The sequence below is a fragment of the Gastrolobium bilobum genome, unplaced genomic scaffold (genome assembly GCF_033153095.1).
Source record: "Gastrolobium bilobum isolate Gb01-03AN ecotype WA unplaced genomic scaffold, APGP_CSIRO_Gbil_v1 utg23192, whole genome shotgun sequence".
Taxonomy (NCBI): Eukaryota; Viridiplantae; Streptophyta; class Magnoliopsida; order Fabales; family Fabaceae; genus Gastrolobium; species Gastrolobium bilobum.
Genome location: NW_026898001.1, coordinates 167790 through 195632, shown reverse-complemented (window position 1 = coordinate 195632; position 27843 = coordinate 167790). Strand labels below are relative to the sequence as shown.

Below are 27843 nucleotides of genomic sequence, written 5' to 3'. Positions count from 1 at the left end.
CATAAGAACCAGATAGTAACTAAGAAGATGTCACGCCACTCCGAAGCCTGAGGGTGAGCCCAGCCATTGTTGAGGTTTTTGCGAATCCAGTCTTCATGGGGGAGAGTGATGAAATCAGCAGGGAGGTTACCAGCAAACCAAGCCACCCAGATAGGCGTTGATCTGCCACACCTTCTAAGGACATGGGATATATCATCCGACTTATGAGGACAAATGTGACATAAGGAAGATCCACCCCATCTTGAGGTATATCGTTTGGGAAGAATACGCCTATGCAGGACCAGCCATGCAAGAGTTCTGGTCCTATAGGGGCCCTTCCAGTGCCATACACGCTTCCAAATGGGATCTGAATTAGCAGGATCAAAGTTCTTGATATACATATACATTTTCTTTACAACGCTCCCTTGGTATGGACTGTGATTCCAAACTAATTGATCAAGGCCCCTTTCATCAGAGGGAGGGATGATCGCGCGGATGGTTTGAGACACAAATGGGGGCAGGCACCTTTGGATAAAATCCATATTCCACTATCCAGTGTTTACGTTAACCATATCCTCAATTGTCGATTGTAAGTCTATAAGGGAAAGGGTTAAGCTAGACAATTGCTTAAGAGGGGCATCTAGAGGAGTCCACAGGTCCTTCCAGAATAGAATGTCATTGCCATTACCCACATCCCACTTTACACACTTTAAGAAATCACCCCAGATGTTGCTTGCCGAGTCCTTTCCATAGGCAGGAGTCATAGTTTAGGGCTTTGATTTGCCTCCTATATCCAAACTCCTCTAATATTTACCCAGAAGAACTTGCACCCAAAGATCATCTTTGTTATTCATAATTTGCCACACAACTTTATACATGAACACTTCATTTAGCACTTAAAGATCTTGGAGTCCCAACCCCCAACAGATTTGGGTTTGCAAAGGGTCTCCCATGACAGTAAGTTCACCTTCTTTTTATCTATGGTGTCTCCCCAAATAAATCCACGTTGGATCTGCTCTATCTCCTTGCAAATAGAGGTAGGTAAGAAGCCATGCTGCATCTGGTATGAGGGGATGGCACTAATGGCAACTTTTGCTAATGTTGTGCGCCCCGCAAAAGAAAGAAGGTGGCTTTTCTAGTTAGAGAGTTTTGTTTTTATACGTTCAAGTATGTTGGAAAAGTTCCTCCTTTTGCCCCTTACATGATACATCGTAACCCCTAAGTACTTTCTAAGCGAATCTGCCTGTTTGAAACCACTAGCCTGGGAAATGCTTGCCCGAAGAGTGTGATCGGTATTTTTAGAGAAATAAATTACAATTTTCTCTATACTAACCACTTGGCCTGAAGAATCACAGAACCACTTTAAACAATCAACCATCACGTCCAGCTGATCAAGGGTGGCTTCCCCAAAGAGAACGAGATCGTCCGCAAACATCAAGAGTGAGATGGGAGGGCCATTCTTCTCTAAACCCTAATATTTACTTTTTAACTATTACAATGATATTAATTATTATCTACACGTATTTATAAACTTTTCAAAAATACAATAATCATTATTCATTTATATATATTTTTTTTCTAAATTAATTCATTGTGGCATTTTAATCTTTGCGAGGGTATGTACATTCACGAAATTCTTTCTTCAACAAACATTTCCATTTTCTTATTTTTTTTTTCTGTGTTCAACAAACATTTTTCTACTGTTATAAGTTTTGGTTAATGTTTATAACTTGTCTTTTTTACCTTTGAAATCAAAACCGAAAGAAATAAATATTAAACATATAAATTAAATGTTTAAGATTTTTATATTATAAGATACAAAATTATCTTCTACACATATAAAAGTATATGGGTCCATACGAAGTCACGTGGCAAAAAAAGAGTGAAAAAAAATTATAGACTTTAAATGTGTATAGGACGTAAGAGAAACATAAAAATCATAAATTAATTAAGTAGTTCTATTTTCTCCTATTATTAGAGATATATATTTTCTACTATATATATATATATATATGATGTGATGGAGCCACCACTCATTAAAAAGAAAGAAAGTGATGACATAATTTTTGTGAGAAGAGTCAGAGATAATTATTTTATGTAAAATGAGAAAATGATTTTTCTTTAATTAATAAAATTAAAACATTATGTGGTATTTTAGACAGTAAAAAAATCTAGGAGAATATAAGCAAGACAAACGAGTTTGCTCTTTGCTGTAAAATGTGACAATTAGAGGTGTAAACGGGTTAAGTCGGCTTACAGGGACATATGACTTAGTCTATATTAAATCAGACTTTGCCTATTATAATAGTAAAATAGAATAGGTCTAGATTTTTTTAAAAATCTATTTAGAAAACGGGCTATGTATTTTTTTGTATATGTGGAGCCTATAAACTTACAGGTTGACCTATATGATATTAGTTATTTTAAATAAAATAAAAAAATTATGATTTTAATAATTTTAAATAATAAAATAATATTATTTTAATTATTCTTTTAATTACTGAATGTCTAATAATCTTAAAGAGGCTAACTGTTATAGAACTAGGTCAAATTTTTTATTTTTTAAATATAAATTATAAGAGACTTAAAATTTGGAAGTAATGCAGGTACTAACAGTCGGGTAATATTTTTATAACTTATTTAAATTAAGAGAAAATATTTATCCTTTTAAACGATACAGCTTATATTATTTCACTCTCACAAAAAAGTGTGACTCACACCTTTATATATATATATATATTTTGTCCACACTCTCTCCTTCTTTCTCTATTTTTTTTTTATACCAATTTACATCTTTTTAAATGATAGACAGTTTTCCCTTCAACTTCAAGTAAAGCCTAACTTATACTAACCAGTCCGAAAAAGTGAAAACCTTAAACCTTATGCGACGGTGCTACAGATTCAGAGAATAGTGGGAACCCCGTTGCGTCAGCGTAAAGCCTCAAAGCCGAGCACAATCGACACAGCGCGGTATGTTTCGTTGATTGTCTGGACAATGGGTTCTTTTCTTTAACATTTGTTTCCGAATTTTGCATATAATTGATGGCACTTGCCCTTGGTTCTACCATGTTTTTTTCTTGTCCTTGTTTACGATTTAAACTTTTACTCTTTCATTTACTGGTTTGGAAATTCGTGAGCAATCACGTTTCTTCTGCTCTTGCTCTTTGTCTTTTAGACACATAGCCTTCAACTATATATCTTTCTAGTTTGAGATTATGTATCTCAAAATGCCTTCAACTTTATCCATAATATTAGAGCATGTGGGTTGGGTGACAAACAAGGATTCAAACTTGTTTCTAAGATATGTATCGGAGACTTCAGACTGTACTGCTTTCATCAAAATATCTTAAGAAACTCTTGTATCGGAGATACACGTTGTCATCCAATATTTTGAAAATAAATAAATAAATAAAGTGAAAAATAACACCATTACTAATACCTTTTGATGGTTTGGAAGAAAACAGAGACATAACTGTGCCTTGATTTTAAAAAAGATTATGGGAAAAAAAAGGGGTTTGTTTTGTATCTACTCAATGTGTATAAGTTATCTACGTTTAACTCAAATCAAAACAACATGACTCGTGTTGGGGCGGAAATCAAGATATTTTTTATTTTTTGTATTTATAATTTATTTTAGGGTTATAATAGTCTTTCTCGTTATAATTTTTTAATATCGGTTTGAGAGTGAATGTATATATAGATAACTTATCTACGTTATTAACTATACAAACATTATCCAAAAATTAAACAGCAAACAGTTGCTCCCATATATTTTCCTTTTCCTCTTTGAGCAACTCTGTGACAGATCCTTGCCATCAATTCTGTGTTGGGGAGACATTCAATCAACTCTTTTAATCATCTTTAATAGGAAACATAAGACCTGAGAGCAAATTGATTATTTTCAATCTCTGGTTCTTGGTTCTGTTTGACCAGATACCAGAACTGGTGTCCCTTGTTTCTGTGCATATTTTTCTTTTGAAAACTGAAATGGCATGAAGACAAACGGTACTAGTTTTATGAGAGAAGTCGATTGTTTATCCGTCCCATGTATAAACCCTCCAAATGCGAATTGGTAATTTATTATATGGAGAATGAAAGAGTTATTCGATAATATATTATCAATTATGCTTAATGCAAGTACTACAATAATTTTGTCATTAGTTTTATTTGTCAAAGTATCATAAGATACATTATACAATATTTAAAAATTTAAGAAAATAACATCGTTCTATAGCACTGCTGCTTGATGATTTGCCTATCTTGATAACTTGTCTAATATTGTTTACTTATTAGATTGTGTTTGCTTAGCTTGGTTGAGTGTATGGCTATTCATCCTTAATTAGAAGGCATATTTTTATTTTACAGATACTAAGATGCCAAAGGTAATGACAAACCGTGTTACGTATCCAGAGGGCTGGGAATTAATTGAACCTACACTCCGTGAACTTCAAGCAAAGATGAGGGAAGGTTGGAATCTTTTATGTTCTGCATATGTTATGAAATTTTATTATGCTGTTCCTGAATTATATATAACTGATAGTTTTTAAGTTTTAACCTTTTTATTTCTGTGGCAGCTGAGAATGATCCACATGATGGTAAAAGAAAATGTGAAACACTATGGCCTATATTTAAGATTGCACATCAGAAGAGCCGCTACATATTTGACCTCTACCATCAGAGGAAGGAAATTTCTAAAGAATTGTATGAATTCTGTTTAGAGCAAGGATATGCCGATCGAAATCTAATTGCAAAATGGAAGAAGGTACCTCTCATGTGTTTTCTATTTTTTTTTACGTATACACTGGTTGTGTATGTGGTTCCATACTATGCATACAAAGATTCTGAATGCCACTACTACCACTCAATATTAACTGCATACGCATTATGATGATTAGATATAAATATGTCTTGATTGTGAGGGAAACTACTTTAGACACTTCACGTTATCATTCAGATATTAACTTATGGGATAATGAGTAAACCTAATTCGTGTTTTTCCAATATATAATTCATTTGTGCTTTCTTGGATTTAGATACTTAAATCACTGTTTTTTGTTTGAATTGCAGCCTGGTTATGAACGTTTATGTTGCTTGAGTTGCATGCAGCCACGCAATCACAATTTTGCCACCACTTGTGTTTGCCGTGTGCCCAAGCAACTCAGGGAAGAGAAGGTTATAGAGTGTGTTCATTGTGGTTGTAGGGGCTGTTCAAGTGGGGACTGATTGACCATTAATTCTAGTATCACAAGTTTTTTCTTAGAATTATTTTGTTTCTGCTTTTAGCTTTGTATTGTCTGCAGCCCTCATGATGTTCAACTTCTTGTACTGCTAACTTCTTGTAATGTGACAGTAGTTAATTTAAGTGCTTAGTTCACAATCTGACTGGACTTCTGTACTTCAACATTGATGATCAGAAGTGGTGTACAATTTGCTCCAATCTTCATGGCTTAGACATTTGGTATACATTACGTTAGTTTAGAATGATGGAAGAGTGATGAAACTGATTAGAAGGTTAATGTAGAAAACTTCTAATGCTGCTCCTTTTTTTTTTTTTCCCGGTTTGGTAAGAAAATTGTTGTAAGTGGTTTGTATTTTACCCAACATGTGGCCGGCCTGAAAAGTCAGTGGTGCGACCCGACAAAGAAATTCCATCCACAGCTAGCTCGGGTTGACTATAATGTCAGCACTTAAGGTTGGCTTCCCTGAGTATGTGCTTAATTGTGTTGGCATATTCAAGTGTGATGGAATTCTATATCAGTTGATAATGAGCTAAATAAAGTCTGTATAAGTGAGAGGATTCATTAATCCAATACCGTAATGTTTTGAGTTAAAATATAATATTGGATTCATTTGATATGATTGATCTAATTTAGCTCATTATGTGGTCTACTGCCATGGACTCGACTCCCCTTGACCTGTCTAACAAATTTGGGTTATCCAGTTTTTTTTTTGTCAACCTTGTAACATACTTCTCAAATGTGGAATAATCCTCCTGCGGGGTCTTATTAGGGAGAGACTTTCCTTCAAAACCTTAATTACTGTGTTCAAAAAATATTTCCCCCTGATAAATCTAGAAGCTATTCCCATTCAATTACCTTTAGCCATCTAGAGAGTTAACTCTCCATTGAAACAGAAGGTGTAATAAATCAGAGATAGGATGGCACTACCTCCCATTGAGGTTTAGAGCATAAACATTTCGCCGTCACTCCCAGAGAATTTTTTCAAAGATTGTTAAGAACCTTGAGGTCACCACCCTAAAAGCTAGCTCAAACGGTGGGAGTGTCCAAGGTTTTATAAAGGTCACATTAGTTGCCCACACAATCAATGATGTGGGACTATATATCTCAACAAAGATCGAACTTGAGACTCTATTCTTGGGATACATTATGACAATCAAGTATATCACCTTGAGGTTAGAATACTCTGTTCCTCCTTCTAGGATGATCCGTCAGATGTAACTTATTCTCTGGTTTTTACAAAAAATAAAATAAAATAAACTTAACACTTTCGATTAGTATTCTTTTTACCATACTTAAGAATATCATGCGTTCATTTCTATCTCATTAACATTAAATCACTAATAATTTTGTATAGTAATTAATACCTACATTGGTTTTATTTTCTAAAGTCATGCTTCACTTGTATTGTTGTAAGGATGAGTTTGGTATCGTCATAGTTCCAAACTAATAATCTTGTATTGTTATATATTCGTTTTATTTTGCAAAGTCATACTTCACTTGTTTAGCATAATTATATTTTTTTGTTAAAAATATAACTAATTTACAATTGACAAATGATTAGTTTTTTTTATTTTGTAAATTGCATCATAAATTAGTAATTGTTATAAAATAAAAGGAAGAAATAGAGAAAGGAAAGTGAAGGGAAAATATATTAAAATTAAAGAGAAATCATAGGAATGTTATCAACTTCTGAATCAACTAATAATTGCATTTTTCATAGAACTCGTGTCCTTATATAGGACTGGGAATAATTAAATTTTAACTGACGTGGTGGTTAAGGTATATCAAAAGTTAATGTACGTAATAGTTATAAGGTATATCAAAAGTTATAACTTATAAGAAACCAAATAATTATCCACATAAATATTTTACAACATGAAAAATTAAATTTCAACTCACGTGGTGGTTACAAATAGAGCTGGCAAAATGGGTCAGGCCCGCCCCTCCTGCCAAACGGGGCGGACTGAGTTTCTCAAACCCGCTGCTCGCCAAGCCCGTCTCGCCAGCTTGTCTGGGTTGATTTTTTTTTTTTAATTTTTAGTGTAAAATGTCACGGGTTTGGCGGGCAGTCCGCTTCGCCCGCCCAAACGGGACGGGGCGAACTGAGATATCTAGCCCATTTTCAAAGGCGGGGCGGGGCGGGCAATCCGCTTTGCCACCTCTAATTGCAAAGTACATCAAAAGTCATGAATTCCACCTCAACTCATCGTTGATGTAATAGTTACATGATACATAAAATTATAAGAAACCAAATAATCATCCACATAAATATTTTACTACATTAATATTAAATTTCAACTCACGTGGTGGTTTCATCAAAAGTACTCATGAGTTACACTTTAACTCACCATTAATATAATAGTTACAAGATACATAAACTTAAAAGCCATAAAAAATCAAATAATTATCCACATAAATATTTCGCAACATGAATAATTAAATTTCAACTCACATGCATGGTGGTTTAGAAAGGTACATCAAAGATCAAAGTCATGAGTTACATTTCGATTCACCATTAATTTAATAGTTACAAGGTAGATCAAAAACTATAAAAAAATCGAATAATCATCCACATAAATATTTCACAACATGAATCATATTACTTTCAATATTTTACAACATAATTTTCATTTTTATAATACACATATGAAAAAGGACATAAATATAGGCTGAGATATTGCCCATAATTAGCGAATTCTTTGTTTGGTAAAAAAATGAATATAATTAAGGATGAGTTTGGTATTGTTTTCTAATGCATATCGAATAAACTTAATATTTTGAATTTATTTTTTATCCGTACCTTAAAATAACATGCACTCATTTCTATCTCGTTAAAATTAATATTTTTTTTATAGTTATATATGTTGTTGAAGACAGTGGGTGAATAATAACTAAGAGATTTGAATCTGAGCAACGAAGATGCTATAATTAAATCTACAATTAAAGTGCAATAAAAAATAAGGAACGAAGAGGATATATGAAAGAGATATTAATATGTAGATAAATTCGAGCCCAACTGATGTTACAATTTGTTTCCTATATGGATATCGAAGGTTGATGAACAATTGTCTCTCAGGATAGAATGAATTGCGTCTCAAGAATGATGACACTATCAATCAAGAGCCCCAACGAACACAACTGAATGTCTAAGGAATCACACTATCTAATATTATGGTATGAATGTACAATGCTTCAAAAAAGTTAACTAAAATTCTGCCTCTCTACATATTTATAAAAATCGTAAGGTCACGATTCAAAAGACACATTTTCGTTGACAGAAAAACACATCCGTTCAACACAGAAAGACACATCTATTCGACATGAAAAGACACGCCTTTTCAGATCAAACTTTCTAAAGTCGTGCTTCACTTGTTTAGCATAGAAAGTCGTGCTTCACTTGTTTAGCATAATTATATATATATATATATATATATATATATATATATATATTAACCAAATGGTGTTAGCTCAGTTGACGCATGAGAGCTAAGCAGGTGGGGATGAGAGCATGTGTTCGAATCTCTCCAGTACCACCTTTGAGAGGGGTTTAAAGCCTTAATCTTGGACCTGCCCCGAATCGGTTTAGTTGTGAAGCAATGAACCGATTGGAATATTTTTAAAAAAGCATAATTATATTTTTTTGGTAGAAAAAGAACAAATTTACAATTGAGAAATGATTTGCCCTTTCTTTGTTTTTTTATTTGTCCAACATCAAAGTGAATCATATTTTTTTATGTAAACGAAAAAATGTATTTTTTTCAATGCACATGTTAAAAAAGAACATATATATATATATATATATAAAAATATTAATTAGTGGCTCAAATATTTTCCATAATTAGCAAATTCTTTGTTCGGCAAAAAAAAGACAAAAAGATAGGGATGAGATTGTATTGCCTGCTAATGTATATGGAATAAACTTAATACTTTCGATTAGTATTATTAATTTTACCATACTTAAGAATATCATGCATTCATTTCTATCCCTTTAACATTAAATCACTGATAATTTTGTATAGTTATATATAGCATAAATACATGTTTTGGTAAAAAATAACAAATTTACTATTGAGAAATGATTTGTTTTATTTTGTACATTGAATTAGTGAATCATATTATTTTCTACGAAAGAAAAAAAAAAACTTTAATTTTACAATACACATATAAAAAGCAGGGGCATAAATTATTCCCTGAAATATCGCCCATAGTTAGCAAATTCTTTTTTAGGCAAAAAGATGAACGTTTTGTTTTTAAGATTGAATCTCTTATTCATCATGTGAATTATTTTCTATAAAAGAAAAACTTTAATTTTACAATTATGCACTTATTGAGAGGAACATAAATTATTGGCTGAAATATTGTACATAGTTAGCAAATTCTTTGTTTAGCAAGAAGATCAATGTTTCGTTTTTAAAATTGAATCTCTTATCATATTATTTTCTAGGGGTTTATATTCATCATTTAATATGACACAAAAAAGTTTTCTACACACACAACATTTTGTGGGACCCACATTTTTTGAAGAAAAAAAAAACTAGGGCACGCAAAACGAATCTCTATAACATTACACAATCACTTTTCTTACAATATAACTCTTATAAAACCCTATTTTCTATACAAGAAAAAACTTTATTTTTACACGGCAAGTTATTGGCTGAAATATTGCACATGGTTTTCAAATTCTTTGTTAGGCAAAAAAATGAATATTTTCTGTTTAAGATTGAATCTCTTATTCATAGTAACAAAAAAAAGAATAAAGAAATCAAGATCATCATTTCTAACTATAATTTTCATCCATCAGTGGTGATCCTACAATCTATAAATTGTGTTCCCTCTCCACTTATCACTTCATAAGTACATTACAGCTCTCTTAGTCTTAGATTTGATCAGTGCATATAGTAGTATCTAAGTGTTTTTTATTCTCAAATTTAAGATGAAGGACCTATTTGCTGTCCTTTTAATGTTTATTTTTGCTTCGCCTAGCTTGTGTGCTAGAATAATGCTTGAACCAGTTTTTCCAATATTCAATGTCGTTACCTATGGTGCCACGGGGGATGGCCTAACTGATGATTCTCATGTATGTTTTTTCTAGTTTCATATTTTTTCATATAATTATGTTTATACTTATATATATACATATATAATTGCGAGACTTAATTTCTCAAAGCTAATACCATTTTAAACTACTTGATGACATGTAAAGGCTTTTGTAAAAGCGTGGGAAGACACGTGTGGTGCAATTGAGGGCACCCCAACACTACTCATACCCAAAGGGAAAACATTCATGTTGCAACCCGTGTCGTTCCAGGGTCCTTGCAAATCTGCAACCGTTAACGTTCAGGTAATTAATCATAAACGAATTTTTTATTTGTGCATGAATAAGACTATATGTATCTTTATGCCTTTAATTCAGCTAATGTTATAGAAAATCAAAGTCATTAATCATGTATATTGATTGTCATTTATATCAATTCATAACCAGTTGATTGCTCCATCTATTCTCCTATAATGTTTAAGGGATATGTTTTTCTCATGTTGCATGAGATAAATTATCTCATGCAACACACAAAAGAGTCGGTCAGACCCACTTTTTTCCTTTCTTTCTCTTCTTTTTAGTGGGTCCCACTCACTTTTTTATGTGTTGCATGAGATAATTTGTTTCATGCAACATGAAAAAAATATTTCCGAATGTTTAATATGTATTGTTTTTGGTCTGGCAGCTTGACGGAACTATCATTGCCCCAAAAAACGTTGAGGCTTGGCAATGGGCAGAAAATGATAAGGATACATGGGTGAAGTTCAAGGGCATAAGTGGCCTTGTTATCAATGGACTAGGACTAGTTGATGGCCAAGGTGGTGCATGGTGGAACGAGTGCAATTCCAAGAGTGAATGTGACAGGCCAACTGTAAGTTGAAAAACATGATATACACATACACTCCGTACTCTTCTTTCTTATTAAATTCAAAACGAATGGCAAATCAATATTCAATTCTTATTAGAATTAAGTATATAAAAGATATATATATATATATATATATATATATAATTACTTGATAACTTATATACGCGCATGCATGCAGGCTCTTAGATTCTCTAATTGTGACAATCTAAGACTTAGCTCGTTGACTCACATCAACAGCCCGAAAAATCATATAAGCATAACTGCATGCAATGGCACATATATCTCCAATCTTCATATTTTTGCTCCAAAGGATAGTCCAAACACCGATGGGTTTGATATTTCATCATCAACCAACATCGTCATTGAGAACTCTGTAGTGGAAACTGGTAACACATATATAAGAGTCTCCAATTCTATAATTCCTTTATTACTATATATGGAGTTGATCATCAAGTTAAAAGCTATTTTCCTTAATTATTATAGGTGACGACTGCATTGCCATCAACTCTGGGTCCAGCTTCATCAACGTAACTGGTCTTTATTGTGGACCTGGCCATGGCATCAGGTTAATTAATTGTTAATTAGTTGAAGTGAATTTCCTGAGTTTCCATACATTATATATATATATGTTATATATTAAGTTGTTAGCTAGATCAATATTAATTGAAATTAACTTTATTCCAAAAAAAAAAAAAAAAAACATTGAAATTAACTCTATAGTGTTGGGAGCCTCGGAAAAAATGGAGCTTATAACACAGTAGAGGAGGTACATGTGAGAAATTGCACTTTCAATGGAACCACAAATGGAGCCAGAATCAAGACATGGAAGGTGAGGATTGGTTCTAGATAATAAATGTGACTGAAACATGTGATTAAATCACACAATTAATAATATTTTTGTGATTTTTATAAATCAGGGAGGATCAGGGTATGCTAGGAAGATCACATTTGAAGATATAATACTTGTCTCAACAAAGAACCCTGTGATTATTGATCAGAATTATGACCCTAATGATGATACAGAAGCAGCAGTGAAAGTGAGTGATGTAACTTACCGCAACGTGAGGGGAACTTCAAGTTGTGAGGATGCAATTCAACTGAATTGTGACAAAACCGTTAGCTGCACCAACATTGTATTGGATAATATTAACATAACCTCCGCAATTGGAGAGAAAATATATGCATCCTGCAATAATGCACATGGGACAAGCCTTTTGTGTAATCCATCTGTTCCATGTCTTTAATTGTAATTTTAGTCCTTTTCTTTCACATCAGCACTAAAAGTAGCTACGTTTTCCTTTGTAAGGGGTCTACTTTACCATCTGATGTTTAACAAATAATATAAACTTTCAAAAAGAATTTCATTTTCCTTTTTTCTTTTGAGTTATTTATGCACATATGATTTACAACTTGAAATATTTTTTCTTTAATTCATATCTTATAAATTTTATCGAAATTTTTATACACTTGTGTAATTTACATAATACTTCCTTGGATTAGATTTTGTGTCAAATGAAACTATATATAAGTTTCTTTCTAGAATATAATGATATTAGTTAAATGTATCTGATGAAATTAATTTTACGATGCCCATGCATGGAATAGTTAAGGTATAAAATATTTTAATTGATCTAAAGCTAAGTTAGTTTGATAATATATAATAATAATTTTTTATCTGTTTGAGAATATATAAAATTGAAGGCCGAAATTTGGATAGAATATTTCATGCTTATATAATAGTTTAATTTGTTTGCATTGTCAAATAGTAATAGTTTCAAATAAATATAAGGATGAATAATTTGGTAATGTAATACTTCCAAACTAATAATCTTGTATTGTTATATATATATATATATTCGTTTCATTTTCCAAAGTCATACTTAGCTTCACTTGTTTAGCATAATTATATTGTTTGGTTCAAGATATAACTAATTTACAATTGACAAATGATTAGTTTTAATTGTTTTGTAGATTGCATCATAAATTAGTAATTGTTATAAAATAAAAGGGGAGAAATAGAGAAAGAAAAGAGAAGGGAAAATATATTAAAATTAAATAGAAAGCATATTATCAACTTCTCATCCAACTGATAATTGCATTTTCATAGAACTCGTGTCCTTAGATAGGACTCTAGGGAATAATTAAATTTCAACTGAAGTTACGAGTTACATTTCAATTCGTTATTAATGTAATAGTTATATGGTATATGAAACAAAATAATTATCTAAATAAATATTTTACAATATGAATAATTAAATTTCAATTCGTGTGGTGGTATGTTACAAGTATATCAAAAGTCATGAGTTGCACTTCAACTCACCATTAATGCAATAGTTACAAGTTACATCAAAAGTAATAAGAAACCAAATAATCATCCACATAAATATTTTGCTACATGAATAATTAAATTTCAACTCGTACGGTGATTATAGGTATATTAAAAGTCATGAATTACACTTCAACTCATTATTAGTGTAATAGTTGCAAATATATCAAAACTTATAAGAAATCAAATAATCATCCACGTAAATATTTTACAACATGAATAATTAAGGATATGCACTATAACCTTCTCGGAATTAATTTTTTTTTTCAATATTTGTTCCCGGAAACAAAATTGGATTAAAAAAGTATTTGACAAAACCGATTTATTTTTGGGAATAACATCTGTCATTTTAAAGAATATAAGTTTTCCCTTTATTATTATTATTATTATAATTATTAATAAATTTGGCCCATTAAGTTTGATCCAATAGATTATAACCGCTGATGGACGGAAATCAACGATTAGAATCTAAAATGATATAAGCTTATATCCTTTAAAAGGATATATGTTTTCCCTTTATTTTTTTGTTCCCGAGAATGAACAAGTTCAATATTTGTTCCCGGACACAAAATGAGAAACGCTTGTCTCTCCCAATCATTCTCCACCACTACCATCATCACCACCACTACCACCATCCCGACACGACCACCGCCACCATCGTATCATAATCGTCGATGTCGTACCACCATTGTCGTCGTCACCACCACCATCACTAGTACCATGATGTCATCGCCACCATCACCGTCATCACCACCACCACCACCACTGTCGTCACCACCACCACTATCATTGTCACCATCACCATCACACCACCACCACCGTCACCAACCACCACCATCACCACCATTGCAGTCATTGTTGTCACCACCACCACAATGCCGTCACTACTACAACCGCCACCATTACTGTTGGAATTAATGAATGAATTAATGTACAATGATCCATTGGTTATGAATAAGAAGTGAGTTAATAAAGAAAAGAGAAAAAAAGGAAGATGAAGAGGTGTGTGGGTTTCAACAAGTCCCACATTGGACAATTAGTAGGAAATGGGAGAGTATATAAGCTCCCACTTCCCTCTCTTAGATTGGCCCTTGGGTCACTACATGTTTTATGTAGGGGGAAGAGCTAGGTGAGCATTGGTTCACCACACGCGCGCGCGCCGCCGCCGTCCGTCCGGCTCGGATCGGTTCGGTTCGGTTCATAGTGTGTAATAAAAAATAATTTTTTAATATTTTGTCCAAAAAATTTACCGTTGCTTCCCTCCAACCAAAACGTTTCTACCCGCCGGATTTTTGAGCAGTATTGAACCGAACCGGTTCTTTCCCTTCGTGAACCAGTCACCGGTTGTGTCTGCTCGCTGAACCGGTCACCAGTCGTATCTGTTCGTCGGAACAGTCACCGGTCGCACCCGTTCACCGCCATCAGACACGGCAGTTCGCCGCCGGCGACTGTTCATCGTGACCGGTCAGTGTCTATAAATAGACACTGACACCTTCAGAAATCTATCCAGTTTTTTTTGCACTTAAACTCTGCCGGAATTTTTCTTCTTCCGATTTTGCATACTGTTGTTCATCCTCCGGTGTGACTTCCTCTGGCATATTGTTGTGTTCGTTTGGGCTGTTGATTGGTAGTGCCACCATTCTTCAGACGAAATCTGTTCTATCATGGGAGACAAGTGTCCATCAACCTTAGGCATCAGTGAGGGGGCAAATTGTCTTAAGGAGACACGTTCTGTGGGCTCGGATTTAATTCCTCTGATACTGCATATATTCATCCTTTCATTCTGTCTGTTTCATCATTCTGCCACTGACAAGTAAGTCTATTCTTTAATCTAATATTTATAATTGCACAGTGATAATTCTGATCATCTTCCTCCTCTGCTTGTATACATGGGTTCAACGTTTTTAGTGATATAATATCACCCACTGTCTTCCATAACAATCTTAAGACAATTTGGTGTTTTTGAACCTGTGATCAGTATTTATTTTTCGTTACATATAATGTTTCTGTTTTATTTACTGTGTGATTAATCAGGGTTATTAATCTGTGTGATAAATTAATCTGTGTGATTAATTTCGGATTCTGTTTGTGTAACAGAAATGGCTAATGTAAGTACTAGCAATGCCAATGTTACTGCCTCTGTTCCAATGCATGCTGACAAGCCTGAAAAACTGAATGGAACAAATTTCAAACGCTGGCAACAGAAGATGTTGTTCTATTTGACAACTCTGAGTCTAGACCGTTTCCTCAAGGAAGATGCTTCTAAACTGAATGAGGGAGAAGAGTCTGACAAGGAAAATGTTGCTGCCATTGATGCTTTTAAGCATTCTGACTTCCTTTGCAGGAACTATATTCTCAATGCTCTAGACAACTCACTGTATAATGTGTACTGTACCCTGAAGACTAGTAAGGAACTTTGGGAAAGTCTGGACAAGAAGTATAAAACTGAGGATGCTGCCTTGAAAAAATTCATAGTTGACAGATTCTTGGACTTCAAGATGGTAGACTCCAAATCTGTTGTGAGTCAAGTTGAGGAACTTCAAGTGATTGTGCATGAAATTCATGCAGAAGGAATGTCTCTTAGTGAGTCTTTTCAAGTTGCTGCTTTCATAGAGAAATTACCAAACTCTTGGAGAGACTTCAAGAATTATCTGAAGCATAAGCGCAAGGAATTGACACTTGAAGATCTGGTTACCAGATTGAGAATAAAAGAAGACAATAAGATGTCTGACAAGAGGAATGGCAACAATCCTATGATCTCCAAAGCTAATGTAGTTGAAGAGGGATCAAAGTCAAAGAAGAGGAAATATTCTGAAGATGGAAATGCTAAGCAAGGAAAGGGCAAAAAGTTCAAAGGCAACTGTTTCAATTGTGGGAATCCTGGCCACCGTGCAAAGGATTGTAAGAAGGAACAAAGGAAAGATAAGAGGAAGCCACAAAAGTTCAATAAGAAGAAGAAGAGCACTCAAGCCAATATGGTTGATATTGCTGATCAGGTTGAAGAACTGAATCTGGCAGCAGTGGTGATGGAGTGCAATCTGATGGGAGACTCCAACGAATGGTGGGTGGACACTGGTGCCACCAGACATGTCTGTTCAAACAAGGGGATGTTCTCCTCCTATACTCCTACTGATAATGATGAGAAACTTTATATGGGTAATTCATCTACTTCAAAAGTTGAAGGAGTGGGCAAAGTGGCTTTGAAAATGACATCTGGCAAGATAGTGACACTGAATGATGTGCTCCATGTGCCTGATATTCGCAAGAACTTAGTCTCTGGATCTCTGTTAAGCAAGAATGACTTTAAACTTGTATTTGTTTCTGATAAGTTTGTACTTACTAAGAATGATGTGTATGTAGGAAAGGGCTACCTTAGTGGGGGCCTTTTCAAACTGAATGTGATGACTGTAAACAACTCCAATATTATTAATAATACTACTACTTCTGTCTACTTGCTTGAGTCTTCTAATTTATGGCATAGTAGATTAGGATATGTTAATCTAAAGTCCATTAAGAGTTTAATACATTTAGATTTATTACCTAAATTTGAATGTTTAAATAATAAGTGCCAAGTATGTGTTGAATCAAAATTTTCGAAATTACCTTTTAAATCAGTTGAAAGACCAACCATCACCATCACCATCACACCACCACCACCGTCACCAACCACCACCATCACCACCATTGCAGTCATTGCTGTCACCACCACCACAATGCCGTCACTACTACAACCGCCACCATTACCATCACCATCTCCGTGCCAAAACCACCACCACATCATATGAAAAGGAAAATGATGATCTAAATTTTTTTTTATGCTTAATAAGAATAATTTTTTATTTTATTCTATTATTTGTTGTGTTATCAAACGTAATTCTCATTCTCTAAATAAAAATAGAATATGTTATAAAATAAATTTTTTTCTTCTAAAAAACGGTTACAAGGTAAATAGTGTCAGGAAACATTGGTTAGTGATTACATTAAAAGTCATAAAAAAATTAAATAGTCAATAATTAAATTTCAACTCACGTGGTGGTTACAAGGTACATCAAAAATTAAAAGTCATGAGTTACACTTCAACTCACCAGTAATGTAATATAAGGTACATCAAAAGTCATAAAAAAAATCAAATAATCATCCGCATAAACATTTTAAAGCGTCAATAATGTTATTTTCAATATTTTATAGCGTAATTTTCATTTTTAGAATACACATGTAAAAAAGGACATAAATATGGGTTGAGATATTGCCCATTATTAGCGAATTCTTAGTTTGGCAAAAATATGAATACAAGGATGTGTTTGGTATTGTCTTCTAATCCATATCGAATAAACTTAAGATTTTGAATTAATTTTTTAACCATACTTTAAAATAACATGCATTCATTACTCTCTCTTTTTGTACCAACCTTAATTACCTTTTTGAAGCGAGTAGGTTCTTTCGGGTATCTTCACAAGCTTCATCTCTTTGAGCAGATTATGACACTAATCCCAAGTGCGAGTCGGATTAAGGATTAAAGTTTTATATCCCTCCCAAAATGAAATTGATAGAAATTGAACCGAGGTCCTTCTCCAACATGCATTCATTTCTATGTCATTGAAATTAATATTTTTTTTCTAGTTATATATTCATTTTATTTTCTTGAATCATGCTTCACTTGTTTAGCATAATTATATTTTTTTGGTAGGAAAAGAACAAATTTACAATTGAGAAATGATTTGCTCTTTGTTTTTTTTAAGTGAATCATATTGTTTTATATAAAAGAAAAACATATATTTTTCAATACACATATTGGAAAAGAACATACATTAATCAGTGGCTAAAATATTTCCCATAATTAGCAAATTCCTTGTTCGGCGAAAAAAGACAAAGATAGGGATGAGTATTGCCAGCTAAAGTATATGGAATAAACTTAAAACTTTCGATTAGTATTTTTTACCATACTTAAGAATATCTTGCATTCATTTCTATCTCATTAACATTAAATCACTAATAATTTTGTATATTTATAGCATAAATACATTTTTTGGTAAAAAAATAACAAATTTACTATTGACATATGATTTGTTTTACTTTGTACATTGAATCATGAATTAGTGAATCGTATTATTTTCTACAAAAAAAAAAAAACTATTTTTACAATACACATAAAAAGAGGCATAAATTATTCGCTGAAATATTGCCCATAGTTAGCAAATTCTTTGTTAGGCAAAAAGATGGACGCTTTGTTTTTAAGATTGAATCTCTTATTCATCATATTTTTTTCTATAAACGAAAAAACTTTAGTTTTACAATACACTTATTGAAAGGGACATAAATTATTGGCTGAAATGTTGCACATAGTTAGCAAACTCTTTATTAGGCAAAAAGATGAACGTTTAGTTTTTAAGATTGAATCTCTTATTCATCGTGTTATTTTCTATAAAAGAAAAAATATTTTTACAATTATACACTTACAGAAAGGGACATGAAATTTTGGCTGAAATATTATACATAGTTAGCAAATTCTTTGTTTAGCAAGAAGATAAATGTTTTATTTTTGAAATTGAATCTCTTATCATATCATATTGTATACAAGAAAAAAACTTTATTTTTACATTGCACTTGGCTGAAATATTGCACATGGTTTGCAAATTCTTTGTTAAGCAAAAAAAATGAATATTTTCTGTTTGAGATTGAATCTCTTATTCATAGTATAGAAAGAAATCAAGATCTGATTTCAAAAAAAAAAAAAAAAAAGAGGAAAGAAATCAAGATCATCATTTCTAACTATAATTTTCCTCCATCTAAAATCAATAAATTGTGTTCCTTCTCCACTTTTCATTTCATAAGTGCATTATAGCGCTCCTAGTGTTAGATTTGATCAGTGCATATAGTAGTATCTAAGTGGTTTTTATTCTTAAAGATGAAAGGCCTATTTGCTGTCCTTTTAATGTTTATTTTTGATTTGCCTAGCTTGTGTGCTAGAATAATGCTTGATCGAGTAGTTTCTCCATTCAATGTTGTTACCTATGGTGCCACGGGAGATGGCCTAACCGATGATTCTCCTGTATGTTTTTTCTAGTTTAATATTTTTTTTTCATATAATTATGTTAATTTATACTTTATATACACATAGATATTGTGAGACTCAATTTCTCAAAGTTAATATCATTTTAAACTATTTGACAACTTGTTAAGGCTTTTGTAAAAGCGTGGGAAGACACGTGTGGTGCAATTGAGGGCACCCCAACACTACTCATACCCAAAGGGAAAACATTCATGTTGCAACCCGTGTCGTTCCAGGGTCCTTGCAAATCTGCAACCGTTAACGTTCAGGTAATTAATCCTAAGTGCATTTTTGTTTGTGTGCATGAATAAGGCTATATGTATAAGCCTTTAATTCAGCTAACGTTATAGAAAATTAAAGTCATTAATCATATATCTATTCTCATTTATATTAAAGTCATAACCATTTAATTGCTCCATCTATTACCCTCTCTATTTATTTCGATTGATTACAATGTTCAATATGTATTATTTTTGGTTTGGCAGCTTGAGGGAACTATAATTGCCCCAAAAAACGTTGAGGCTTGGGAATGGGCACAAAATGATAGGAGTGCATGGGTGCAGTTCGAGGGCATAACTGGCCTTGTTATCAATGGACAAGGACTTGTTGATGGCCAAGGTGCTGCATGGTGGAACGACTACAATTCCCATAATGATTATGACAGGCCAACTGTAAGTTGAAAAACATCATATACATATATACACTACGTACTCTTCTTTCTTATTAAATCCAAAATGAATTTGTGTACCAAAAACTAAAACTAATTTAAAAAAAAAAAAAAAAACTAAAACTAAAAATCCGAAATGAATATGGCAAATAAAAATAGGATAAGAAACTACGTCTACTTTTTTTTCATAACTATTATACTTAGTATCCTTCAACTAGAGGCAGATCCACGTATATGAGAAGGGGGACAAGTGCCCACTCTTAAAATCTGATGTAAAAATACGAAAATACCCTTATCTTAAATTCAAGTTTCTCCAATTTAATTTTTCTCCTTCTATTTTATTTTCCCGTGAACTTTTTTTCTTCTCCACCTCCATTATCCAAACCTAACAACAGAGAACTCTATTCCAAACTCATCGTTTGCATCTGTATACTGATTCATTTCCTCTCAAACCTCGATCATAGTTATTGGAAGTTGAAACATTTGCTTCTTCCTCCATCATCGGTCTAGTTGAGTCGCTATCCGTCCAGATCTAGATCTAAACCAGAGCCAGCCAGCCGGTAGCTGCTCACAAGTCGCGTTCCAAACCAAACCAGATGTATATGTACTTGAACTTATTGAGTACCCACCCTTCATTAATTTCCTGAATCTGCCACTGTCTTCAACACCTTAGATCAAGAAATAAGTAGAATAGTCATGGAAAAAAAATAGGCATAATATCCTATCTCAATAAAAAAATGATTGACCACCCAATATTTTGATATCCATTTCTCATTGGAATTAAGTATATATACATATATAATTGCATGATAACATATATACGCGCATGCATGCAGGCTCTTCGATTCGGTAATTGTGAAAATCTAAGACTCAGCTCGTTGACTCACATCAACAGCCCGAGAAATCATATAAGCATAGATACATGCAATGGCGCATATATCTCCAATCTTTATATTTCTGCTCCAGAGGATAGTCCAAACACCGATGGGTTCGATATCGCATCATCAACCAACATCGTCATTGAGAACTCTGTGGTGGAAACTGGTAACACATATATAAGAGTCTCCAATTCTAAAATTCCTTTATTACTATATATATATATATATGCAGTTGATCATTAAGTTAAAAGCTATTTTCCTTAATTATAGGTGACGACTGCATTGCCATCAACTCTGGGTCTAGCTTCATCAACGTAACTGGTCTTTATTGTGGACCTGGCCATGGCATCAGGTTAATTAATTGTTAATCAGTTGAAGTGAATTTCTTGAGTTTCCATACATTATATATGTTATATATTAAGTTGTTAGCTAGATCAACATTGAAATTAACTTTATTCCAAAAAAAAAACATTGAAATTAACTCTAGTGTTGGGAGCCTCGGAAAAAATGGAGCTTATAACACAGTAGATGAGGTATATGTGAGAAATTGCACTTTCAATGGAACCACAAATGGAGCCAGAATCAAGACATGGAAGGTGAGGATTGATTCTAGCTAATAAATGTGACTGAAACATGTGATTAAATCACACAATTAATAATATTTTTGTGATTTCTATAAATCAGGGAGGATCAGGATATGCTAGGAAGATCACATTTGAAGATATAATACTTGTGTCAGCAAAGAATCCTGTGATTATTGATCAGAATTATGACCCTAATGATGTTACAGAAGCAGCAGTGAAAGTGAGTGATGTAACTTACCGCAACATGAGGGGAACTTCAAGTTGTGAGGAAGTAATTCAACTGAATTGTGACAATACCGTTAGCTGCACCAACATTGTATTGGACAATATTAACATAACCTCCGCAATTGGAGAGAAAATATATGCATCCTGCAATAATGCACATGGGACAAGCTTTTTGTGTAATCCACATGTTTCATGTCTTTCATTGTAATTTGAATCCTTTTCTTTCTCATCAGCACCAAAAGTAGCTAGGTTTTCCTTTGTAAGATGGTCTATACTTGATCATCTAATGTTTAATAAATAATATAAAGTCACTCCTCGTTAAACCCTACTAGCGAAAACCCAACTAGTGTGGGATGAAGAAAATCCTTGTACGCAGCCTTAAGAAGTTGTTTCCTGTATTCGAACCTATGACATTTCCATCATAAAATGTTTAATAATTAATATAAACTTTCAAAAATAATTTTATTATAATTTTAAATATTTTTTCTTTAATTTATATCGGCAAATGTTCCAAATCTTTTCATTTGGAATGTCTCTTATTATTCTTTTTATGATTTTCTCTCTTCTCCGTTACAATATCAGATGAGTTTAGCCAACACAGTCAAAATTTCAAGTTAATATTAATTTAACCAATAAAGTAGACGCAACACCACGTCTGTAGCCGGTTAATTAATATTCATATGATATTAAGTGCAACACATTTTAACTTATTAAATGCATAAACTTGTGGTTAACTTTTTCCTTTTACCTTACGTATTACCACCATATCTACTCTTTTTACATTTCGCAAACGACATTCCGTCTGTTTTTCGGACTATTGGGATTAATTCTCATCCTAGAAATTTTCACCTGATTAATAATTTATCAATATACTAAGCATGCCACAAAATGAGTAAACATCTTGTCTAGCCATCCACGGCCTAGGCTATCTCATAGTAATATGATCTCCTTACCTCAAATAAACAAAAGAGATGCAATTAAATAAGTAACAAAAACCTGAGCATGCATCACAACAACATATGCAGACTATCGACATGGCATAGACATTCCCTATGCTCTCCAAAAGAATAACATGGTATATATACATATCTAAAATAGGACCTTGTCAAGTACTTATCAAAATAACACGCTAATCCTGACTATCAGGTCAAGTAATATCTCTCGTTTGACCCATTTCCACGCGATGCCTCAGCATCATCAGCTCTTGTACCTGAAATGGTAATTTCCTGTAACGTAGGGTGAGATAATAGAAATTACCTCAGTAAGCTAGGGACCCTTGGAGGGCTCCTCCACCCCTAAGCTCACTTCTGGTATAATCACAAGTATAAAAATCTATGCATGAATCAGAATATATATGATAATGTAGTGTGCAAATAATAAATCCTACTGCCCAGAGAATATAACAAGTACTATGCATTACGCAAGGAAACATCATCTTGCAATATGCCGTATGAGGAAACATCGTCTCAAACTATGCATAAGGAAACACCGTCTTATGCTTCACACAAGTAAACATTGTCTTGTGTGGCACACAAATATACATACATATACATGCAACATGTAACAAATCATTCTTAACATACTATATCAAAGAACCACCCTGTAACACCCCGTGTATACCCGGTTTGTTAGTGGAATTACTTGCAGCAGAATTAACGTTAGAATTACTAAGTGAAAAATGCGGATAAAATTTTTCCTTTATCCTACGTGTTACAATCTGCATGATTAATCTTACACTTACCTATTATCATAATCATTGTTAATTATTTACTTGCAATGTCCGTTGATATCAAAATTATCCACTAATTACTTTATTGTCATACTTAACCATGCACATAATTATCAAATTCTTCTATTATCTAGTCAACCATGACATAGTAATAAAGACACACCCTAAGACATCCGTTCACATCTAAAATATTATTATAGCTACTTGCCATTTTATTCACATTTATTAAGGCACCACACTCCTTAGAAGTGGATTTAAGCCTTACATATTTAAGTTTCATAAGGTCACAAGCCTTTCTTTTTAAACATTAATTTGTACTTCTGTTCGTCCAGAATATCCGGATATTTGTCGGGGACATATTCGGATATGCCATATCCGGATATCATATCCGGATATCAATATTCGGATATTAGATCACCCATATCCGGATATTCCATGACAATGGCGAAATGGAATATCTTTCTCTACAGGCTAGGGTTTAGCAATTAACCCCCTTGCCCCATATTACTTCATCTTATGCTTAGTTGTCCTTACCTAAGATATACCATCATGTAATCAGTTTAATTAAGCTATTTCATATCTTTCTAGGCATCTAAGTTGTCATATTTCATGGTTTTTAAACAACTATTACATGCATGAGCGGTGACACCTAACAATCCTTTACTTAGGCCATCTCACATGTAAATCATATTACAAAAATAAGGACAAACATGATTAATACATAATTCTCAACAACAATACATCATGCATATTACAATATGGCATAGACAATCCCTATGCTCACATCAAATGCACATAATAAATACTGTCAAAATTAAGCATGCCTCAGCTACAAAATATTTCATAATCATAATACATGCATATCATGCCAACAACTCGACTCCGGCCTTTTGCCTCGAGATGCACCAACATCAACAATCTCAGTACCTGAAAATGTACCCTAACACAGGGTGAGATCTTTAACAAGAAATCTCAGTAAGACAAGGGGTCCTCAAGAACTCTTCCGCCTCAAGCTCAATTACAAGTATATAATAAGTTCAAAACACTAAATACAATGCATGTTCATGTTAAAGCAATATAATCGAGATAATATAGATCTAAATTCTCAGTAAATCGTGTACAACAGTTCATATCTCATGTGATGTATGCAAGTACGGTTCGACTGGCCAGTGAACATGATAGGTTTATGCACGTCTGCGACCTATCTAAACATAAGGGTCGCAGCCTGATCGTGTAAGTAATCAACATCACATCCATACATTACATCAACTGCCTCACACACCAGGAATGCAGCCTGATCGTGTAAGGAATCAACAAATATATTCACATATCTCAGGCATATATCAATGCATATATCATTTTAATAAAAAGCATACTATGCATATAAACCACCCTCCCATGGAGGTCGGCGGAACAAGCAACAGATCAATCCGAGGACCAAAAGCTTACCTTATCCAAAACATGCTCATATGAACTCTCACTATCCAAAGGACCACAATCATAGGCCTCACAAAATCACAACCTATTTCAAGATATAAAGAAAATTAATAAATATACTCATTTACTACATTTTTTTATATATTATCTTTTACGTAGTCATTCTTTACGTATTGACACCAACTCAAGGTGGGAGGAACTAAGTCCACTCCCTAAGGCCTTAACCTTAGAACATCACTTACAATTACCATAGAGTCTATAGTTCATTTCCTTGAAGAACATTCCAAAGAATTCAACTCTATTTACGAATATGACAACAAACTTCGCTTACCATTTTTAAAATTGCAGTTGCAACTCTTTACCAAAAATTCTGATATTTTAATATGTTAAACTAGACATCACAATATTTCCAACGACGTATTTTATGTCTCAATCGGAGTTGTATAACTCTGATTATAATTTTTGCAAAGTGAATGCTGCAAACTGAATTTCCAGCAACCAAGATGTGACTTCAAACTAACACTGAGATCAAACCACTTATCCAATAACTACAAAATTTTACAGAGTTGTAGCTCTATGTGTTATCTACATATAGGTCCAAACGGAACTCTATTTGGAGCTCTATATTTCAAGAAATTGAATTTTTACCGAAACAGGTTCGTTGCTGTCTCAATATTCGGATATGCCATATTCGGATATTTCGCGACAGAGGCCAAAAACAGCAGCCTAGCACGAAATTATCCATTTAAAATTCCATCTTTTACCTAGATACATCTATCCCATCGACTTAGCATGCATTTTAATACTTAGGTTCATCAACCAACGTACAAATTATCAAAACTCATAATTTTACATCTTCAATTCATGTTATATTCATGAAAACGCAAAGGACAGTGTTGAGGCATATACTCATAAGCTTCAAGATAGCAAAAGGAATGGACTTTTAATGCTTTAACACTGTCTCCATGATCATCCAGCAAGGTTGATGCTTCCCGGCAAGTATACCGATCGCACAAGTAATATAATGATAAGAAAAGTTCGTCTCCACAGGGATTGTGATCGTTTTATCAATTAATAGTCCTTTCAAGAATAGAGGAGTTCAAAGAGTTTGTGACAAATATTGTCGATTTGTGTAAAATGAGAACTGAAAATAAAGACTTGTTTTTGAATTTTTATATTGAAGAATAAAAATAAGAACGAAGATTGATTTTTGTGAATAAGAGAAAAGCATTGTAGCTAGAGTACACTCATCATATGATCCTCACTTCTTACTTTGGATTGATTTACAATATTCATTTATATAATTACTCAGATAAATTATTATCTAAAAACATTAATAGTCAACCCTCATTTCCTTGCAAGGTTAACCCTTTAATCTCAATTGAAACCCCAATTCCTTGCAATGTTTCTCATGGAATTAAGCAATAAACTCAATAATTTAAGCATCTGCAATTACATATACATCTATTCCTAGCATGCATATAAATTGTTATCTTACCCCCTTTCATGACCAAAACCCCAATATTCCTATCTAGGGTTCTAACCCCCAAACTATCCTCAACTACTAGATTCATCAATTCCAATAAAGAGAATATAATTACGCATAAGGTAAAGATAAAGATAATTTATATAAACGAGCAATTATAAATAAATCCGTCGTAACAAGGGTTCACATAGGGTTTGTGACCCTAACTACAATAAAAATAAACTAGCCAACCATTATCATGGCTAAATATTCAATATTCAACATAAACCTGATAAATTAAACGAAGAAGAAGAAGATAAACTTGATCTCCAGAATCCCCTCGGAGCACCGCCGTCGTCTCACTTCAATAGAATATGTCTAGATTTTTAATTCTGTAACGAGGATCCTATTTATAAGCCTCGCTTCTTTCTTTCAAAATTGCCCTTCAGAAAACACGGTACTACTTTCCCGCAAACCGGCGCCAGTTGGCGCCGGTTTGGCGCCACTTCGCGCCACGCCTCTATTCGAATAGACAAGTCGGAAAAGCTTCCACGGAAAATGGCGCCAGTTGGCGCCATATTGGCTTGAAAATGGCGCTACTTTGCTTCATAATTGTGGCGCCAAGTAGCTTGAAAATGGCGCTAGATTGCTTGGTTTTCTTGGCGCCAATTTGGCACCACTAGCAAAGCTCCGCTGTTAAGTTCGTAAACTGGCGCGGGTTTGCGCCAGTGTGGTGCCGGTCCGCGCCATGCTTCTGGAATTTGTACTCCTCTGCACCCGTGTGGAATTGCGTTAATAGGCTTTTTATAATTTTCACTTCTTTTTCCTGTAAAAACACAATCAAAAGGTGAATATTATTGACATAGAAAGAATCAATATAATTAGCAAATATGTATTTAAATTTCTCTTTTATGACTCAATTCTTATCAATTTTAACTTGAAAAACCACACTTGCCAGAGGCACGTCAAAGGTGCATGAAAATTGATCATGTAAAGGTTGGTTCTTTCTTGTTCCAAGGCTTCAACACAAGTGAAGATGGTGACTCAAGCTCTCACAAATGAAGGTGTAGTGTTTAAACACACATGGGCAGAATCTTTGTGGCTCCTAGATGAGGTTTTTTTTCTACCAAAGTGTTTGCTTTCAAGGCTCCCTTGTGATTAGATGGAATAGATAATGTAAAAGATGAAAGCTTTGGTGATTTTCATGGAGAAAGAGTGATTTCTTGGAGAGGAGAGTGTATGGAGAAGGTGCTGAACATAAGGCCAGCAAGAGAGGCACGTAGGATGCATAGAATAAGCCCTAGGTTTCTGTGCAAGCTCCTATTTATAGCGCACTAATTTAATCCGTCAGTATTAGTTCT

General features: G+C 33.5%; 3 protein-coding genes across 3 annotated transcripts; all 3 read left to right on the top strand.

Moving 5' to 3' along the window:
* The first annotated feature begins 2820 nt into the window (after nucleotides 1-2820).
* On the top strand, nucleotides 2821-5386 carry LOC133312056 (protein BUD31 homolog 2-like). The gene is made up of 4 exons (XM_061513199.1): nucleotides 2821-2949; nucleotides 4345-4446; nucleotides 4554-4741; nucleotides 5047-5386. The coding sequence occupies exons 2-4, from the start codon at nucleotides 4353-4355 to the stop codon at nucleotides 5200-5202; spliced, it is 438 nt and encodes a 145-aa protein (XP_061369183.1). The 5' UTR covers nucleotides 2821-2949; nucleotides 4345-4352; the 3' UTR covers nucleotides 5203-5386.
* A 4766-nt stretch (nucleotides 5387-10152) lies between these two features.
* On the top strand, nucleotides 10153-12366 carry LOC133312058 (probable polygalacturonase At3g15720). The gene is made up of 7 exons (XM_061513201.1): nucleotides 10153-10296; nucleotides 10423-10560; nucleotides 10940-11125; nucleotides 11301-11508; nucleotides 11606-11687; nucleotides 11843-11951; nucleotides 12040-12366. Exons 1-7 carry the CDS (start codon nucleotides 10153-10155, stop codon nucleotides 12364-12366), a joined length of 1194 nt encoding a protein of 397 aa, XP_061369185.1.
* Nucleotides 12367-19353: 6987 nt separating this feature from the next.
* LOC133312059 (probable polygalacturonase At3g15720) lies at nucleotides 19354-22059 on the top strand. The gene is made up of 7 exons (XM_061513202.1): nucleotides 19354-19497; nucleotides 19629-19766; nucleotides 19983-20168; nucleotides 21001-21208; nucleotides 21313-21394; nucleotides 21530-21638; nucleotides 21727-22059. The coding sequence occupies exons 1-7, from the start codon at nucleotides 19354-19356 to the stop codon at nucleotides 22057-22059; spliced, it is 1200 nt and encodes a 399-aa protein (XP_061369186.1).
* Nucleotides 22060-27843: the final 5784 nt, after the last annotated feature.

Bases quoted from the DNA above. Each gene is read 5' to 3' on its own strand.
- LOC133312059 (XM_061513202.1), top strand. From the start codon at position 19,354: ATGAAAGGCCTATTTGCTGTCCTTTTAATGTTTATTTTTGATTTGCCT. The intron at 19,498-19,628 runs GTATGTTTTTTC...CAACTTGTTAAG, and splicing joins GCCTAACCGATGATTCTCCT to GCTTTTGTAAAAGCGTGGGA. The intron at 21,639-21,726 runs GTGAGGATTGAT...TCTATAAATCAG, and splicing joins CCAGAATCAAGACATGGAAG to GGAGGATCAGGATATGCTAG.
- LOC133312058 (XM_061513201.1), top strand. From the start codon at position 10,153: ATGAAGGACCTATTTGCTGTCCTTTTAATGTTTATTTTTGCTTCGCCT. The intron at 10,561-10,939 runs GTAATTAATCAT...TTGGTCTGGCAG, and splicing joins CTGCAACCGTTAACGTTCAG to CTTGACGGAACTATCATTGC. The intron at 11,952-12,039 runs GTGAGGATTGGT...TTTATAAATCAG, and splicing joins CCAGAATCAAGACATGGAAG to GGAGGATCAGGGTATGCTAG.
- LOC133312056 (XM_061513199.1), top strand. From the start codon at position 4,353: ATGCCAAAGGTAATGACAAACCGTGTTACGTATCCAGAGGGCTGGGAA. The intron at 4,447-4,553 runs GTTGGAATCTTT...TTTCTGTGGCAG, and splicing joins TCAAGCAAAGATGAGGGAAG to CTGAGAATGATCCACATGAT. The intron at 4,742-5,046 runs GTACCTCTCATG...TTTGAATTGCAG, and splicing joins TAATTGCAAAATGGAAGAAG to CCTGGTTATGAACGTTTATG.